The sequence below is a fragment of the Nuphar pumila genome, chromosome 9, assembly GCF_984573655.1.
Source record: "Nuphar pumila chromosome 9, dmNupPumi1.hap1.1, whole genome shotgun sequence".
NCBI lineage: Eukaryota > Viridiplantae > Streptophyta > Magnoliopsida > Nymphaeales > Nymphaeaceae > Nuphar > Nuphar pumila.
The window spans coordinates 13,942,123-13,959,935 of record NC_143257.1 but is presented as its reverse complement, the minus strand read 5'-3'; the positions used below and the strand labels follow the sequence as shown (position 1 = coordinate 13,959,935).

Below are 17,813 nucleotides of genomic sequence, written 5' to 3'. Positions count from 1 at the left end.
CAATGTAATGGACTAGTAGTGCATATGATATTGAAAAGAGAAAAAGATGCATGAAGCACTCTGACTTGGTCATGTCTAAAGGTATTGCTAAGGTCTTAAGGTAGAATATGGTCAAGATGGAGCTATCAGAACCAACTAGGTACGCCAATTACGTCAACAACCTTCTGGTTGAGCATTCTCCATCTATTGAGCTGGCAGTAAAGCAACATGCCATGACTCGTTTCCTACAAGACTCTTTCATAGTATAAAAATGATAAGGTGCCAGTTAATGTTAACTAGCTGAGCTTGAGATATATGGATTTATTACCTTTGAGTAGTGTTTTCTTCATGAAATGTTGGCCTTATACGTACCTAGATTGCTAGTTTTCGAGTTTCATGGTGCTCAAAGTGAGGGTTAATCCCAACTGCATGAGCACCAACAAGCATTGTTTGAGATCTGCTGACTTTGTATATTGTTATAAACATCATAGATCCATTGTGGTCTTCAAATTACCTAAAAAGTGGAGACTGCAACTCTAGTTGTCATCTCCATACCTGTTTACTTGGAAGGTTTACTGGGTATGCCTTGTATACCACCTTTGGTTAACCCTCAACATGTTTCAGGTCAAGGTGAAGTTCATGTAAGTGAAGCTGTTTGACATCAAACACGGCAAGCATGTCGCTCTCATTAGGAAGGCTGGCAAAGTTCCATATTTTGTCATCACGATTCTGACTTCTATTTTTTTGTCTAATTCTCTATGTAGCGTGGTTTTCATTACTACTATTTTTTAAAGGATTTCTGTCCTGTTTTCTTTTTCTGTTTTCAACTCTGGTATCGTTTGGTTAGAGATGTAAATAAGGGGATGTTTTGATTAGGTGAAGTTCAGATTCCAAATTGGAATTCTTGGCATTGATACTTTTAATTTGCCTTCAATCAAATGTTTAAAAATTCCCAAGTTCTATTAACATACCCTGGACTCTGTCAAAGCGCCATACACATCTATCAGATATACAGGATCCGGAATTCATGACCTTGGAAATCCAACTTCAGTGTGCCAAATAGAAGTATCCAAATAGATCCTTAATAAAATGGGAGTTCATATAGATATTATATAGGGTAGTTAATAAATCTGAAAATCTGAAGATATAAAGATATAAAAAGATAAGATATATATATAGGGAAAGAGAACGGTCCAACCAAAGGAAGGTCCAAAATCTAAAACCGATGATAATTGACGGCGTTCCTTATCTAACGATCAAGTTTTTCATCGATAGGACACTACATATTGGATTTTTATCATTCATTTAGTGAGTGACATGTTTTGGATTATGAATTTTCAATGTTCAGATCAATTTTTGAAAGTGCTAAAAATCAATGGCCCACAATACTTTGTATTATAAAGTTTTGAACACATTACGAGCCGTCAATTTTTCATGTTTGGAAAACATGCCTATATGTCTTAAAGTCTTTGTGTAAAGCATATTTCTTACAAAATAAATTCTAAAGAACAAATCAATGAGATGCTCAAGCATTGGATAAGGGGAGCCATCTGATTGTTTGGTTGTAGATTTTGGACCTTCCTTTGGTTAGACAGTCCCCATTCTCATATATATATATATTTCAGAAATATAAACCTGCAAGAGTTAAAGATGAGGTAAAGAGAGAAGAGAGAGAGGAGAGGAGTCGGCGGCAATAGGGTTTTCCCTTTTCTTTTGTTATTTATAAGTGTTGTACAGGGTATAACATTACACAAAAAATAAAGTTAAATTACAAACATGCCACCGCCCACGCATCCCAAGGTGGATCCTTGGAATGTGATGTGGGTCGGATCCATGATCCAAACTAACAGCCTCCCTCAAGTTGAGTATATGGTCTTTGATCATGCTCAACTTGTCTTTGAGTGCCCAAAACTGATGAGTGGATAATCCCTTGGTAAAAATGTCAGCAACTTGCATATCTGACCAAACATATGCAGATTCAATTTCTTTTTCTTCCACCTTTTGTCTAACAAAGTGTTGATCGATCTCGATATGCTTCGTGCGAAAATGAAGGATGGGATTGAAGGCAATATTAATAGCACTCTGATTATCACAAAGAAGCATAGAGCATGAGATCGGTTCTTGTAATTCTTGCAGTAGGTGTCTCACCCATGTAACATCGGTTGTTCCTGCTGCCATTGCACGATACTCTGCTTCAATACTAGATCGTGCCACTGCCTTTTGCTTCTTGCTACTCCATGTTACAATATTATTGCCGATAAGAATGCAATACCCCGAAACTGATCTGCGCTCGTCAGGATCACCAGCCCAATCTGCGTCTGTGTAGGTGAATAGTCGATGCCCTGGCATATAAGCTGTGTCCTTGGTATACATCAAGCCATCTTCAATCGTACCCTTCAAATACCGAAGGATCCTTTTTACTCCTTCCATATGTACATCTATAGGAGCATGCATAAATTGTGAAGCCTGATTGACAGAGTATGCTATGTCAGGCCTAGTGAATGTTAAGTATTGTAACATCCCTACAACTCGACGATACAAAGTAGGATCATGATAAGTAATGCCTTCTTTAGCACTTAGCTTATGATTTAGAAGTCAAGGTGTGCTAATTGGTTTACAATTCTCCATCCCTGTAGCAAGTAAAATATCAATGGTGTACTTATGTTGGCTCAATGTAATAGTCTCATGTCGACTATCAACTTCCACACCCAGAAAATATCGCAAGGGACCCAAGTCTTTCATCTTGAATTTAGCCATCAGCATAGACTTAACCCAAGATATGTGATCCTCATCACTTCCGGTAATAATGATATCATCAACATATATAAGCACCCAAACAATAGTTGAATCACTTTTGAATATGAACAATGAATGGTCTAGAACACTTTTAGTGAACCCATGATGCTGGATCTCCGTGGAAAAACTTTCAAACCAAGATCGAGAAGCTTGTTTCAGGCCATAAAGAGAGCGTCAAAGTTTACATACCCAATTTGATGAATCATGCATGTTATAACCAGGTGGCTGCTCCATGTAAACTTCTTCCTTTAGTTCACCATGCAAAAGAGCATTTTTAACATCAAGTTGACTGAGTGACCATCCATGTTGTAACGCCAATGCAATGATAATCCTGACGGTGCCCAATTTTACTACTGGACTAAACATTTCATCGTAGTCCTGCCCATACTGTTGTGTGAAGCCTCGTGCAACCAGACGAGCCTTATAGCGCTCAACACTGCCATCCGGTTTGTGCTTGATCTTGCACACCCATTTGGATCCTACAACATTCTTGTTATCTGGCCTTGGTACAATTTCCCATGTGTTGCATTCGTGCAATGCTTCCATTTCCTCATTCATCACCTCTACCCAGGCACGGGAATGTATAGCCTCATGAAAGGAGGAGGGTTCTGTTTCTTTGGACACTCTAGTTAGAAATGTTTGAAAATCCAAAGAGAAATTGTTATAACTTACCCAGCGATCTATAGGATGTCTAATCCGAGTGGAACGTCGTAGAGGAGTCTCATCATTAATTGGATGAACTCTATGAGAATAAACAAGACCAGAAAAATGTGAAGATGTTGTTGTAGGAAGAATGTCTTCCATATGCGGTTCCACATCAAAAGTATAGGGTTCATTGTCTGTCGATAAAGATGAATCCTCATAAGGCAACGAGTCATATAAAAATGAGCCACTGAGCCAAGGATCATAACTATCCTGTGTATCTGTGGAAGATGAACCCAGAGTGTCAAAGTTTTCATCATCAAAAACAACATTTCTAGGTACCCGAATTTTGCCTGTATGAGGATCATAACACCTGTATCCCTTATAGTCATCTACATACCCAAGAAACTTGCACTGTACAGCTCTGTCTTGAAACTTATTTCTCAATAAATGATCAATATGAACATAACATACACAACCAAAAGGATGTAGCTCTTCATATGATGGATGACAATTATAAAGAACAAAATATGAAGAATTATCTTCAAGAATGGTCATGGGCAACCTGTTAATAACGAAAACAAGTGTATGGAAAGCCTTTGTCCAAAGAGAGAAAGGAATACCCACTGTGTGCATAATGCTCAAGGCTGTCTCAACAATATGCCTGTGTTTTCTCTCAGCTACTCCATTTTGTTGAGGGGTATGAGGGCAAGAAATGTTACGTGTAATGCCATGCTCCTTCAAATATTCACTAAAATCATGGGATATGTATTCTCCCCCCTGCCCATCACATTGGAAATATACAACATTGGTATTGAATTGGTTTTGGACTAGTGCATGAAACTGTTTGAACAACTTGAAAACTTCATGTTTGTTTTTCATGAAGTAAATCCAACTAAAACGAGTGTAAGAGTCAAGAAAGATTACATAGTATCAAGATCCAGAAAGAGAGACAGTGGGCGCAGGGCCCCAAACATCTGAGCATATAATCTTAAAAGGCTTTGTTGCTCTTTTATTGATACTATGAAAAGGAAGTACATGACTTTTGCATAAGTGGCAACTTGGACATTTTGACTCTAAACCGACTGCGGGTATTAAACCTTTAGCAGACAACTTGTCAAGAAAAACTTGACTACAATGACCCAAACGAAGATGCCATAAGTCTGGCTTATTAAGTTTCAAGACTCTAGATGAAGAACTATGATATGTAGATCGACTCAAAAATGTTGGGAAGAAAGAAGCTAAAGAAGCCACGGCTACGGAAGACGACATCTTCAAAGGCACATGAGATTCTTCAAAGACGTACATGTTCCCGCGCCGTCACCTTTAACGAGCATCTTCTTGGTGTGAAGATCCTTAAGATAAACAGAAGGAGTGAATTCAACGGAAGAATTTGTTTCATCAACTAATTTTGACACAGATAGAATATTATTTTGAATATCAGGTGCGAGTAAGACATTTGACAAGGGTAATTGAGATTCAGGCAAAGAAAGGGAGACATTTCCAGTGTGAGAGATGGGGTGGTGAGATCCATCTCCTATGACTATAGTGTCATTTCCAGTGTAAGGAGTCAAGTGAGAAAATTTACCTGCATCAGAAGTAACATGTGTTGCTGCCCCTGAATCAATATACCATATACCTTCATCTTTTTGGCGCAAGTTCATCTGATTGAAAGTAGTCATAAGGATATTTTGTACGTCCTGTGGAAGAACCTGTCCCTGAGAAGTGTGTGCAAACTGATGAGTTGCCTTCTGCCCTGGCCTACTATCTGGCCTCCTTGTTTTGTTCCGGTTCTGAGGATTGTACCAGCAATTTGCTTTAATATGTCCCCGCTTGTTGCATAGAAAACAAGTAGGAACACGTCCCCCTCGTGGTACACTGCCTGAACCAATACCTCATCCACCTGGTGTAGGTAGTAATCCTCCTTTGTTCATAGGTGTTCCATTGAGACGAGGAGGAGTAAATAAGACTCCTGTTTGAATAGGCGTATGTGCCATCATCACAGGATGAACATCATCTGACGTGTGTTCCTGATTTAAACTAACCTCATATTGCAAAAGTTTAGATTGAAGATCATCAAAACATGGAAGAACTGAAACAACCTGGAGTGTCGTGCAAAACATCCGATATTCAGGTCCAAGGCTACCTAATACCTGTTGTACCATATCCTTATCTGATACAGGACTTCCAATTGCAGCTAACTGATTTGTAATCACTCTGACATCCCCCATGAACTCTGTAATGGATTTGTTTCCTTTTCGCATGGATTGGAATTGCCACTTGAGTTGTAAAGCCCGAGATTCGGAAACCTGAGAAAAGGAATGAGCTAGTCCATTCCACAACTCGGCAGCAGATTGATCATCAAAAATAGTTTGTAAAACACGATCAGAAAGTGTGGAAGTTATGTAAGCAACTAATATATGATCCTGTTGTACCCATATGTCATAAGCAGGATTGGTGATTCGAAGTTGACTCACCTTCCCATCTTCACCTGTTATTTCTTGCATGATATGTGTAGGCGGGGCGGGTGATTGCCCATCTAGATGCCCATAAAGACCATGACTGTGAATAAAGGGCACAATCTGACGTTTCCAAAGTAAGTAGTTATCATGGGATAACTTGTGGGTCATGAGGTGAGTAAGAAAACTAGGGTTCAACTTGGAATCCATGGATTATATGAAGAATGAGATGCCAACTGTACCAACAGTGTATTGAGGGAAAAACAACAATGCTGTGTGCTGAAAATAATATTAGCACACACGTTACACAGAAGAATAGTGGTGTGCGAACCAAAAAAATATTGAATGCCGACTGTACTAACAGTGCATTGAGGGGAAAACAACAATGTTGTGTGTTGAAAATAATATCAGCACACACGTTACACAGAAAACGATATCAGCATACACATTACACAGAAAATGATATCAGCACACACGTTACACAGAAGAATAGTGACGTGCAAACCAGAAGAATATTGAACAGAAATGTTTTGGGGAGAAAAACAAAGATTCGGCAGACTGAAAACAGGATGTTAAGACGTGCATACCAGAAAAATACTGAAAAAGAAAAGAAACTGGAATGACGTGAAAGAGGATTAAGAAAAGGAAGAAAGAAGTAAATTTGATTAAGGAAGAGAGACAAAAATGAAACATACATCCTTTAGCAACACGTGCTGGTCCTTAGAGGCCTTCTAGATGATTGATTTCCGTGCCTGTGCTTTGATACCATGTCGGAAATATCAACCTGCAAGAGTTAAAGATGAGGTAAAGAGAGAAGAGAGAGAGGAGAGGAGTCGGCGGCAATAGGGTTTTCCCTTTTCTTTTGTTATTTATAAGTGTTGTACAGGGTATAACATTGCACAAGAAATAAAGTTAAATTACAAACATGCCACCGCCCACGCATCCCGAGGTGGATCCTTGGAATGTGGTGCGGGTCGGATCCATGATCCAAACTAACATATATATGGAGAGAGAGAGAGAGGACACACAAAGTGTCCACTGTTAATGGGACCCATTTTCTTCACTGATTCTGCGCAGATCAACCGCTAAATTTTTTTTGCATCAAATGACACTTTAGCAGAGGTCAAGACTGCTGTTAAAGGTCACAAAAACATGAAAAAAAAACAATCGGATGCGCTGGCATATCCAACTCTGTCTGATAATTGGGTGTCCACTGTTACGCCCAATCATATATATATATATATATATATATATATATATATATATATGTGTGTGTGTGAGAATTGAAATATGAGAACTAAAAATATGAGCATTTCCAACACCTTTTTTTGCAAATCCAACCATGTGGATGTGCTTGGCATGGTGAATTTGCTAAGAATCAACCATTGGATAGTGTATTTTTTATGAAAAATATGATTTTTGAATGCTTGAATATTTATGAAGATTATGAGCCATTCATTTTAAAACCTTAAAAAAATCTCATTTATGCATCAAAATCGGATGATTCAAGAGTGGGTTCTTATAAACCCAAGCATGTAGATCACATCTGTACGGTTAGATTCAAGCGAAAAGGACAAAAAAACCATGAAAATAGCGGTTCATAATTAGTTATCATATTTTCAGTTCTCATATTCTAGTGATTCTATATATATATATATATATATATATATATATATATATATATATATATATATATATGAAAAGTGTAGAGTCATGTGCTTAAAGCATTCAATGTTAATTCAAAGGAGTGTGCACCTTTGATCGTGCATTCGAGCAATGGCACACGCAAAAAAGGCCTTTAGCAGCGGTCACAACTGCCGCTAAAGGGTGTTTTTCCCCGCATATTGGATGTGCCAGGCACGTCCGACTGTGTTCGATGTTACGTCTGACTGTGTTAGATGATACCTGAATATGTATTATCAAGCTGAATATTCAGGTATCAGAATTGGTTTATTTTATGTTGCTCCTTATTTAAATCTACTAGTTTCTTTGATATTTGAAACAATTCTATACTTGGGCAGGTGGAATCTTTCTATTCCATATATACCAGTTAAGGAACTGTTGAAAAGAAAAATAAAACTAGTGAAGTCCTTGGAGCAACAACTAGTCTCTTCATTACAGCTAAAGCTTATTTATTCCTTTTCATTTTTATCTCAACAAGATGACTTTTACTAGGATGAGAATGGACCAACCATTAATCTTGGGCTCTCATTAATATATTATTAACTTCAGTAGCAAGTGCTTCAAATGCTCCTGAAAAATGAATCACTAATAAATGAAACAATGAATACAAATTGCTTATCTGTAGATACATACACCATCTTTCTACAAAAAAATAATGAATATCCCCACAACGAGGCTGTTGCTCTAAGGGAATGTTATGCGTCCAAAATATGAAAATTTACAGAATTTGGAAAGGCTAGAAAAGGTTAAGCCAAGCCCCTCAGTGCAACATGTAGCAGATTCTTTTACTTCAGAAGGCTCCCCACTATAAGCCTACAATGGTTAGGCAAGAAGGGCAGTCATATTATTTGTCAAAACGCTTGGTATTTGCTCAACTAAATTGCTATTGGCAATGTAAGGTTCTGTATATGTTTGTTTCCAATGTCATTGATCAAGCATTATAGAATGATAACCTTGGGCTAGGGATGCTTATGCCTGACAGTCTGGGAGAGAGCCTGACCCTTGGACTTGGACGAGGTGAAGGTATCGGCCCGGAGGCACCGAAGGGTGAAGGAGTGACCCGGGGTGAGAGGTTAACTTGTTCCAGTGCCCTGAATTGCAACTCAGCAGGATAGTCCCTAACGCAGCCAATGCGAGGACCTGCACCTGTGGTCCACTTGCATGACAGCCGGTTGCCCAGTTGGAAGGTGCCTTCCTCTTCCTTAGTTTTAGTAGCTTTGTTTGCAGCAGTAGCTTTTGTTACCACATCAAGGAATGAGTTTCTACTTGATGAAGCTTCTGTCTTACTCTCAACCTCATTATTAACTTCAGAGGGGTAACTGTCATCATCATCAGCGCACCTCTGCAGATGAAACATGAGAGGCAAATTGTCAGATGTAAGTTATGAGTGAACCAATGTATTGAGAGAGCATTTATGGATCAAAGTAGAGCCTCAAAAGGGAAACAACGAAACTGGTCATAAACTTGAGCCTTTGCATTGCATGAACTCAGGCACTCCAACTAACTTGGTTAAGGTGCACCAACTTGGCCAATACAACCAATTTCAGCACCCCATTCTATCCCATTAGAGCTGCCCAAACTGGTCTTACAAATACAGGTATTGCCAAGTTTTTTCGTGAAAGATGAACTTGGCAATCCAAGAGCCACTGTACATATGGCCATGAAAAATAGTGATTTGTCCATCAAATTCCCTCTATTCGAAATATGAAGTTCAAGTGACAGTGAATATTCAGCAATTTGATGTAATGGTTGGATGGGACATCTCAAAATGTATGGGGAAACTCTACCTTAACATCAGTGAGGTCTACGTTGTTTTCTTCGAGAAAGCTAACAAACTCCTTGAAATTCTCCTCCGTAGGATGGTAATGACCACTGTATGGCCAAATAGCCTGCAGTAAATGATAAACATGCTGATCAGACAAAAATTTTGAGCATTCAGATTGGCAGAGATCAAATAACAATCTACGGAATTGCATAAACATCACAACAGGATTGATATCATACGACTAAAGTCCATACTACCATGTAGCAAATGAACAGGAAAATGTTCAAGCATGTTCTATGAGAAGTCGTACCTTAAGGACACCATAATCAACAACCAATCTCCCAGCTGAAGATGTTGCACCTCCAGCAAGAAAACTTGAATGCTGAAATACACCTTTCTTCTTCTGCAAAACCCAAAAGGATCCGTACTAAGTGAGCAATTTTTATGGCAATGAAAGTCCTAAACACAGTATTTTCTCATTTTTTTATTTGTTAATGTTGCCATATTAGCAAAAAACACAAGATTGGCAAATAAACACCCTACTGGTCGATCTCAAAGTCCAAGGATAAAATAACATCACTCAGGCATAACTGGAAAAATTTGTGAATTTTACAAAAAATTATTTCAAAAAAGCACATAAAAATTGACAGTCATTTATATATGTTGCATATAATAAAATAATTTGATAATTTTTTGAATGTGGCTCTTCTGTCCAATTTCAGTTGACCGACGTTCTAGCAAATATGTACCTGGCCAACATATAATGTCTTTGATGTGCTTAGCACAAATATCCACTTGGACCCCTTATTCTCTTTAACTGTGTCAACAAAACTCCTACTTTGTTTGTAGACAAGCTTCCCGTCCTCCACTATCACTTCATAGGCTTCCCTTTCTTTCTGCAAAACAAAAATGAAGAAGAATAAGATGAGTTACTGATAGTTAAGGGAAGGCAGAAGCCAGATGTAATGTAATGTAATGTTTGAAAGCTGAAATATAACCAAATATTTTTAAAATGCTGCTTGTCTATGAGACTCACTGGGCCAAGATATTTGATGCATTGACGTTGAAGGTTGGTTCTAGGACACCGTTCTAGATTCACTTCTTTGCCATCGCCAACATCCAACCTGCGATTTCAGAAGAAAATGGAAATGAAAAGAGATGTCAGATTTGCTTGATTTTCCATGATAAGCCCAAAAAAGAGGAAAAGAACAAGGAATTATTAAATCTTTACCAGTAAAAGAAGGGCTGGCTACTTTCACTATCAAACCACACATCATAATAGAAATGAAGATTGTGTCCATAACGGTGGCGGGGATCAATCTGCATAAGACATTCATACACATATCAGCACCACTGTGCTGAATAATTGTATTCAACATTTTTAACTGAATCGATAAACAGAACAAAAACACAATATTTCGTGTAGAGTTCACAGAAATCATATTCAGCAGTCAGCATGACTTGAAAATTGATTAACAGAAAAGGAAGAGTTTGAAAAGAGCAGATAAACTTACTGCTTCAAGCCAATGTTGCAAAGCCAACTTTTGGGCATTCTCATCCTTAGATAAACCCTTGCCAACCTGCGGAAACAACCAGGATGAGTTTACATTCAATAATGAAAGAAAGTACTCTTTTGACACCAAATTGTCTGAAAAGTAATACCTTTGCAGCTCTTGTTCGAGCTCGAGACCACCGTGATAATGCAGTCTCTGTTTTTTGAGTGTTGTAAAATGAAACAGAGCTCTGTTTAAGAGCAGCAAAGTCTAATGCCTTCCACCTGGTAATAACAATATAAATCCATAGTCAGAAAAACAAAGATGTAAAAAAAAAGAAAAGCTCACATAGTAACTCAAAATGACGAGGTATTTAGACAAACCAGAGCTCTTCGACTACGACAGCACAATCTGCAAGATTTCTTCGAGTCCTGTAACTTTTATAAACCTTCTGCACCTTCAGAGCAGCAGCATGCATATCGGTCGGGGAATTCAAGGAGAAAGAGCTTTCCCTGAAGAGTTGCCTGCTGGAGTCATTTGATGCAAGTGGCTGTGTAGCACGGGCATCACCACAAGTTCTGAAAATGAAAGACTCTCCATTGTCTAGAAATGACTTTTGCGTCCTCAAAGAAATAGTAGTTTCAACTTTAAGATTCTTGGGCTCCCATTTCCCGGGGATCACCAATTTGCCAGACGTCTCTGAACACAAAATGTTGTGTGTGTCTAAATCCTTGAAACTAACTGATCTTAATGTTTTCTCTACATCCTTTCCATTAAAACTGACCGACCTCACTACGATGTTTCCATCACTGTCAGTTGACTGCAATTCAGTATTAAGGTCTCCCATCTTTTCCCAACCAGACGGTACCAAAGTAAGAGAGACACCCATTGGAACAACAACAAATATTGACTAATTTGTTTTTTTCAGGCTAAGAATTGAGTGCAATCAGGAACCACTGAGGATCTGGTACAAAAATGAAGCCAAAATAGAAAAGATAAGATGTTAGTGCCTTTCAATGATTAAAATCTACAGGGACAACTTTATCTATCCAACTAGAGAATCAAAGTGATGTCACCATATACAGTATACACCGAGAAAGGAGCAACAATTGCATACAGGCTTCATTTTTATGAACATATGACAAACAATGCATCAATTTAAGAAAGCTTGAAAGCATGTAGTTGGATTTATGCGTCAGAAAGAAAAATAACAAAACAGTGATCAGCAGAACCAAAAAGGAAAAAAAAAATCAATAGGATGGCTAAATTCTTAGTGGATCACTCCTTTTTGGTCGGTCCTTCCCTCCTATTGGTTCTTGAGAGAGAGAGAGAGAGAGATGAAAATTGTGAATGCCCAATTGGCCTTTGTGCCAAAGAAAAAGAAAATGTTCAATTTATGCAAAACCCTTATTCTGAAAATTACGAAAAGGAGATATGACTCTATTAAAGGACGTTCCAGCACACACCATGAACAAAAAGGAACAAGAGAAAAAAAAAAGATTGGTCACTTTAAACCATGGCCATCCAAAAAGAGAAAAACATGTAAGCAAAAACACAAAACCAACTTAGATCTATGAAAAACCTCTCAACTTATTCACAAACACATCTGATTTCTCATAACCAAAAAGTTCTCTGGGGTGACATCCGAGGGGGAGCAAAAGGGAAAAAGAAAGAGCAGAGGGCTGAAACACACCTGAAACCACAGGCTAGAAGAATTCACAACTCAACAAGAGTTTTCATCAGTCAGATCCTGAAAGAACTCTTGCTCCACGTTGGTTGGTCCTCCCAAACTCTCTTTATATATGCAAGTAAAAAGATCAGGAGAAGAACCAAATCCGAGGTGTGGCCTTTGAAATTCTTCCCTCTTTGTCAAACCTTCAAATAGGCAACAAGCGGGGTAAGAAAAAGGTGTGCCTTGTAGTTGTTGGTCCGTCCTCTTTTTCTCTCTCTGTCTCTCTAGACAAAACCAAGGACCAGAATGAGAATTTTGAACATGGTGGCGCTTTGTTGATTTCAAAGGCTGCTTTTTTATATTGGATTGGAGAGATATAGATACTGCACTCTTCTGCTCAAATCTGAATGCGTGCTTCTTCTCTTGAACGCCTCCTCCTACAGTCAAACCATATATGAACACCACCAAAATGGTGGTCAGAAACTTCTTCTTGCCTTTCTTTACCATTATTTTTTTTTCTGTCTTTTTCGCCCTTTTCTGGGGTGGCAGTATTTTCTGAGTTGAATGGTTCAATTTCCCATGGTAGATCTGTAGAGAGAGAGAGAGTCAAAAGCACGGTTAACGAGCACACTGCGCGTCATCGTCACGTGTACATCCTTGACTCACTCGGTCCAGGCTGGACCTGCTGCATCTAGGGCTGGGAACAAAACGAGATGCTCTTGGCTTGGCTTCCACTCGTAAAAGGCTTGTTTGAACTCACGAAATGAGCTCCAGCTTGGCTCGGGTTGCCATAAGAACGAACTGAGCTTTAACACCTTCCGTTCACTTTGTTCAGTTTGTTTACCAGACCTACCCCCATCTATTTTGAGCCAAGTCTTCAACAGACCTTCAAAGGCGAATCTTGTGTTGAGGTCTAAATGTGGTGTGGTCGGACCAAAGAGAGAGTTACGAAGCATTGGACTTTGGCTCTATATCAAGTCTAATCCATGAGCATTAAGCCAAACCTAGATTGAGCCATCCTAGTCTTTGCCTTGCATAAGGAGTAGGCCACCAGACCCATGTCAAAAGTCCAATGCAAGCCTAGTGCTGTATATAAACCCAACACGACCCAAACTGGCAAGCAGGTTTGAGTCAACCTGAGACTTGATTCATCCTCTGCTCACCAAACTGGGACTTACGCTCCGGTGAGCCAAGTTATTGGTCATTCCACAAGTTGACCAATCCAAACCCCGAAAATGGAAAAACACAAGTGACAAAGCTCAAGGTTGCTGGACTTGAAAGGAGACCGGCTAAAATCATCGTGGGCTTGGAGGTCTAGACCTAGCCTTAACCTGACCAAACTTGTTGGGTCTTTGGCAGACTCGGACCGATCCGATCCCACCATAAACTCATATAGGCCCATCATCATCAAAATCTTGGTACAGATCTGTACCATCTCCATTATTATTAACTAACCATATTTTTGGCGTCAACCATTTTGTATTAAAATAGGTCAATTTTAGTTGGTGGAGTAATGCATATCAACATTGGCTTGTTGGAGGCGTCAAATTGCACAAACCGTGTAAGGGATGGCAGTGGACCGGGGCGGGGGTGGGGAACAAAGTCTCCACCTCCGCCCCGTTTCAAAATCCAAACCTCCATCCCGGCCTCCATTCTCCCACCGTGATGGATTTTAACCTCCACCCCCGCCTCCATTCCCGTTTCATGTCTTCCATCCCTAGTCCAAACGGTGTGTGTGTGTGTTTCCCTTTAGTCTATAGTCATCCCTTAAAGGATTGAGGACGAGTGGGGCGGGGTTAGGCCGGGATTGGGATGGCGATGGAGTGGGGTGGGAAAATGCGTAAGTCCATTCCTGTCTCCATCCCCACGCGGGGATAGATTTTAACCTTCATTCCCACCTCCATCCCCGTTTTATGCCCTTGATCCCCTGTCCAAATGGGGCGTGGCAGGGCGGATCCCCATTGTCCCCCGGTCCACTGCCATCCCTAAAGGGTGTGCCTCATGCTCCCCCCCTGCTTCCACTTGTGGGTCCCAACCTACCCCATCCCCACCCTCCTTTTTTTTGTTTTTCCTTTTGTTCTTAAATTTGTTATCATGTTCACAGTTATCAACTTAAACGTGTAAACTTTTTAACTACCAAAATATCCTTAAGTTCTTATCGTCACCTTCTGTCTGTTTCAGGCGTGCGTACAGTGGGCATTAAAATAACATGATTGCCCTGAGTGTGTTGACCACTGCAGTGCCATCAAAATCAAATCGAGTCGGCCCCTTTCGATTCCAAAGGGGCTGATTCAGACTCTCCTGCATTTTTTTAAAAAGTTTTTGTAGTCAAGTTTGAATCATATATTTCATGAATTTTTATGTTTTTTTTTTTATAATTAACCAAGTTTGAATCGATATATCTACACTTTTGAAAATTTATGTTTTCCTGAAATTTGTTATAAAAACTTGCTTTCCTAAGAAACCATTTCAAACCGATTCTATTCAAACCCGTTCAGTTTCTTCTTGTTTTTTTTATAAATCTTTTTAATCCAAAAACCGGTTCTGGCAACAGTGGTCCAAGTAGAATTATTATTTACGAGGGTAGGGTTGTAACTTCAAGGAAAAATAATTGGGGGACATGATTGTAATTGGAGATGTGTGGGTGGGGATTTTCTGAAAAAGGCTGAATTATATGGGATGCAAGAGGTATCGTGGTGCCGCTTGTCTTTGTAACGTGATGGATTGACGACGTAACAACACTGTACATTGTTGACAGCCATTAGTCAAAACCGCTCGCTACGTGACCTTTCCTGCAGCTTCTATTAGGGATGGCAGTGGGGCGGGGCGAGCGGGGGACAAGGTTTCCACCCCCGCCCCGCCTCAAGATTTTATCCTCCACCCCCCCCCGCCCCGCCTCCCTGGCGGGGATGGATTTTATCCTTCATCCCCGTTTCATGTCCTCCATCCCCGATTCAAACGGGGATGAGGTGGGGCGGGGCGGGGATATTGCGGGGAAAAGTGGTCGGGGCGGGGTTGGGGCGGGGATGTGGCGGGGATCGTGGCGGAGCGGGGAAAAGTGCACGTCCATCCCCGCCTCCACCCCCGGACGGGGATGGATTTTAACCTTCGTCCCCGCCTCCATCCCCGTTTCATACCCTTCATCCCCGGTTCAAACGGGGCGAGGCGGGGCGGGGCCCGGTCCACTGCCATCCCTAGCTTCTATGTGAGGTTATGTGAAAACATAAAAATATTGGTAAGAGATCGGAAAAAACTCGGGAATTCCTCGCTGCTAAAGAGGCTATTTGATTCTGTTTTTTAGTAAATTATGCTTTGTTAGGTTGGTTGTCAAGCTTTTTTATATAATTTATTTTGATGCATTTTTAAGTGTATATATGCTGGGATATTCTCCAAATTTTAAAATAATCTTTTTATCATGATTTTTTTTCTTGTTGAAATAAAAGTGTCATTAAGCAGTGTATATTCTTCACTGATTAAGCCATGAGATTTGATCCACCTTTCCTCTAGTGTCTGGTAAAAGGGTTCATGAGTACGTACTGTTTTAGCTGGATTGCCTGTCATAGGAGAGAGGTGTGCTCTTTAACCTGTTAACAAAGTGTAGATTCTGAGGGCATGTAGTTTTAATTATTGATTGACAACTTTATTTTGCAAGATGCAAATTGTGCATGGAGGTTCGTTAAGAATAATTATTGTTTAGGGTAAACCATTTTTCTCTCCCACAAGGGCTCTGCCCCTCATCTGGTAGGGGCAACTTGTGGATGTCACTAAATTGATGGGACGTCACAAGTTCGCAACCCACTGGTGGTGTCTCTTGCCGCAAGGTCAAAGCTGGGTGTACTCCCTGGTGGGCAGGGGGGACCCCAAGGGTTTTAGCAAGTAAACCGTAGGTGTGGACATCGAGCCATGCCAACCTGACCCAATGCCCATTAGTGTCCAAGAGACCCAACCCATCACGGACTTGCTGAAAGCCTGACACGATCCTTGTTGGTTTCGCCAGACCTAGGGGTAGACATGGGGTTCTGGCCAGGCCCTTTAAGCCAGATTAGTAAACAGGCTGGGCTCCATTGAACCTGACCCGCCAGAACTCAGAACCCAACCCGTTTACTAGTTGGGCTGGAACCCAAAAGCCCATTGGGCACCGACTTTGATGTCCACCCCTAGACAGACTAGTATTTCTGGGTTGGGCAACTGGGCTTCATTGACATACTATTCCATGCATTCCTGAACTCAGCCTGTCTATTTGGGGTGGACATCAGGCCGGATACCCAATTTGCAACCGGATACTCGGTCCCATATGAGTCATGCATGGGCTGCGGATTGCAGACATGGTCCGATAATAGTTGGGCCTGGCCGACCTGACCAATGTTGCCAGTAGTGTCGCGAATCGGCCTATTCAGGCTGATTCATATCGTACCAGTACGTAAACTGATTTGCATCTGACTTTGATTCGGATATTTTTAACGACTATGTGCCTCGAAGAAATAAAAGTGTCATTAGAGTCTATACTAGTGCCGGAGATATCACAAATTTGTTTTAGAAATAAAAGCCTTGCGACATATATTAATTATTTTTTTTAATCAAGAAATAACAAAGAAAGCAGGGTGAATCTGGAACAAATAACTTATATGTTAACAAAAACAAATAAAATATGTTTACCATAAAATTTGCGTGCGCGTGCACACACACACACACACATATATATATATATATATATATATATATATATATATATATATGCTGCTAATGAAGAAAACTAATGAGTGAAAAATGGCTTTTTTCTTCAATTTCTAATTTTTTTAGATCAAATATTTTGGATGTAATTTACATTTATTTAGTAGAAAAAATCCTTTGAATCATGTGATTATGATAAGTAATTAGATTTTTAAAGGGTCCAAAAATTAATAGCATAAAATGTGCCAAAATTTTATAACTCAAAAGATGACATCCAAGGCTTGATCCTTAGAAAACAAACCATGTAACACATCTATGTAGTTAGATTAAGTTGCTACAACTTGCACCTATGATGCCTAGCTGATTAGCTCCTTACCTTACCTTCATTAATAGCCAATATTTACCCTATATATATATATATATAGATGCCTAGGCGACTCCTGCCTATGTGGGCTTGTATGTGCATGATGATAGGATGCTGCGTGTGCAAGAGACCCACAAAAGGACCTTTATATATATATATATATATATATATATATATATATATATATATATATATAGAGAGAGAGAGAGAGAGAGAGAGCTAAACATATTATGCCCCATATCTCATTCTGCCCAATTCTACCCCATACAGGGGCGTAGCTAGGGGGGGG

At 39.9% G+C, this 17,813-nt stretch overlaps 1 protein-coding gene across 2 annotated transcripts; it reads right to left on the bottom strand.

The window, feature by feature from the left end:
- Positions 1–8,115: 8,115 nt before the first annotated feature.
- On the bottom strand, positions 8,116–12,957 carry LOC149828445 (IQ domain-containing protein IQM1-like). 2 transcript variants are annotated; one of them, XM_090016847.1, is made up of 10 exons: positions 12,511–12,957; positions 11,201–11,781; positions 10,987–11,101; positions 10,839–10,904; positions 10,556–10,644; positions 10,361–10,448; positions 10,074–10,220; positions 9,635–9,727; positions 9,347–9,448; positions 8,116–8,901 (listed from the first exon to the last, which is right to left on the bottom strand). In XM_090016847.1, the coding sequence occupies exons 2-10, from the start codon at positions 11,704–11,706 to the stop codon at positions 8,491–8,493; spliced, it is 1,617 nt and encodes a 538-aa protein (XP_089872973.1). In that variant the 5' UTR covers positions 11,707–11,781; positions 12,511–12,957; the 3' UTR covers positions 8,116–8,490. The 2 variants fall into 2 exon arrangements, with proteins under 2 accessions (XP_089872973.1, XP_089872974.1); XM_090016848.1 differs by lacking the exon at positions 12,511–12,957 and having other exon boundaries at positions 11,201–11,802.
- Between the last annotated feature and the right edge of the window lie 4,856 nt (positions 12,958–17,813).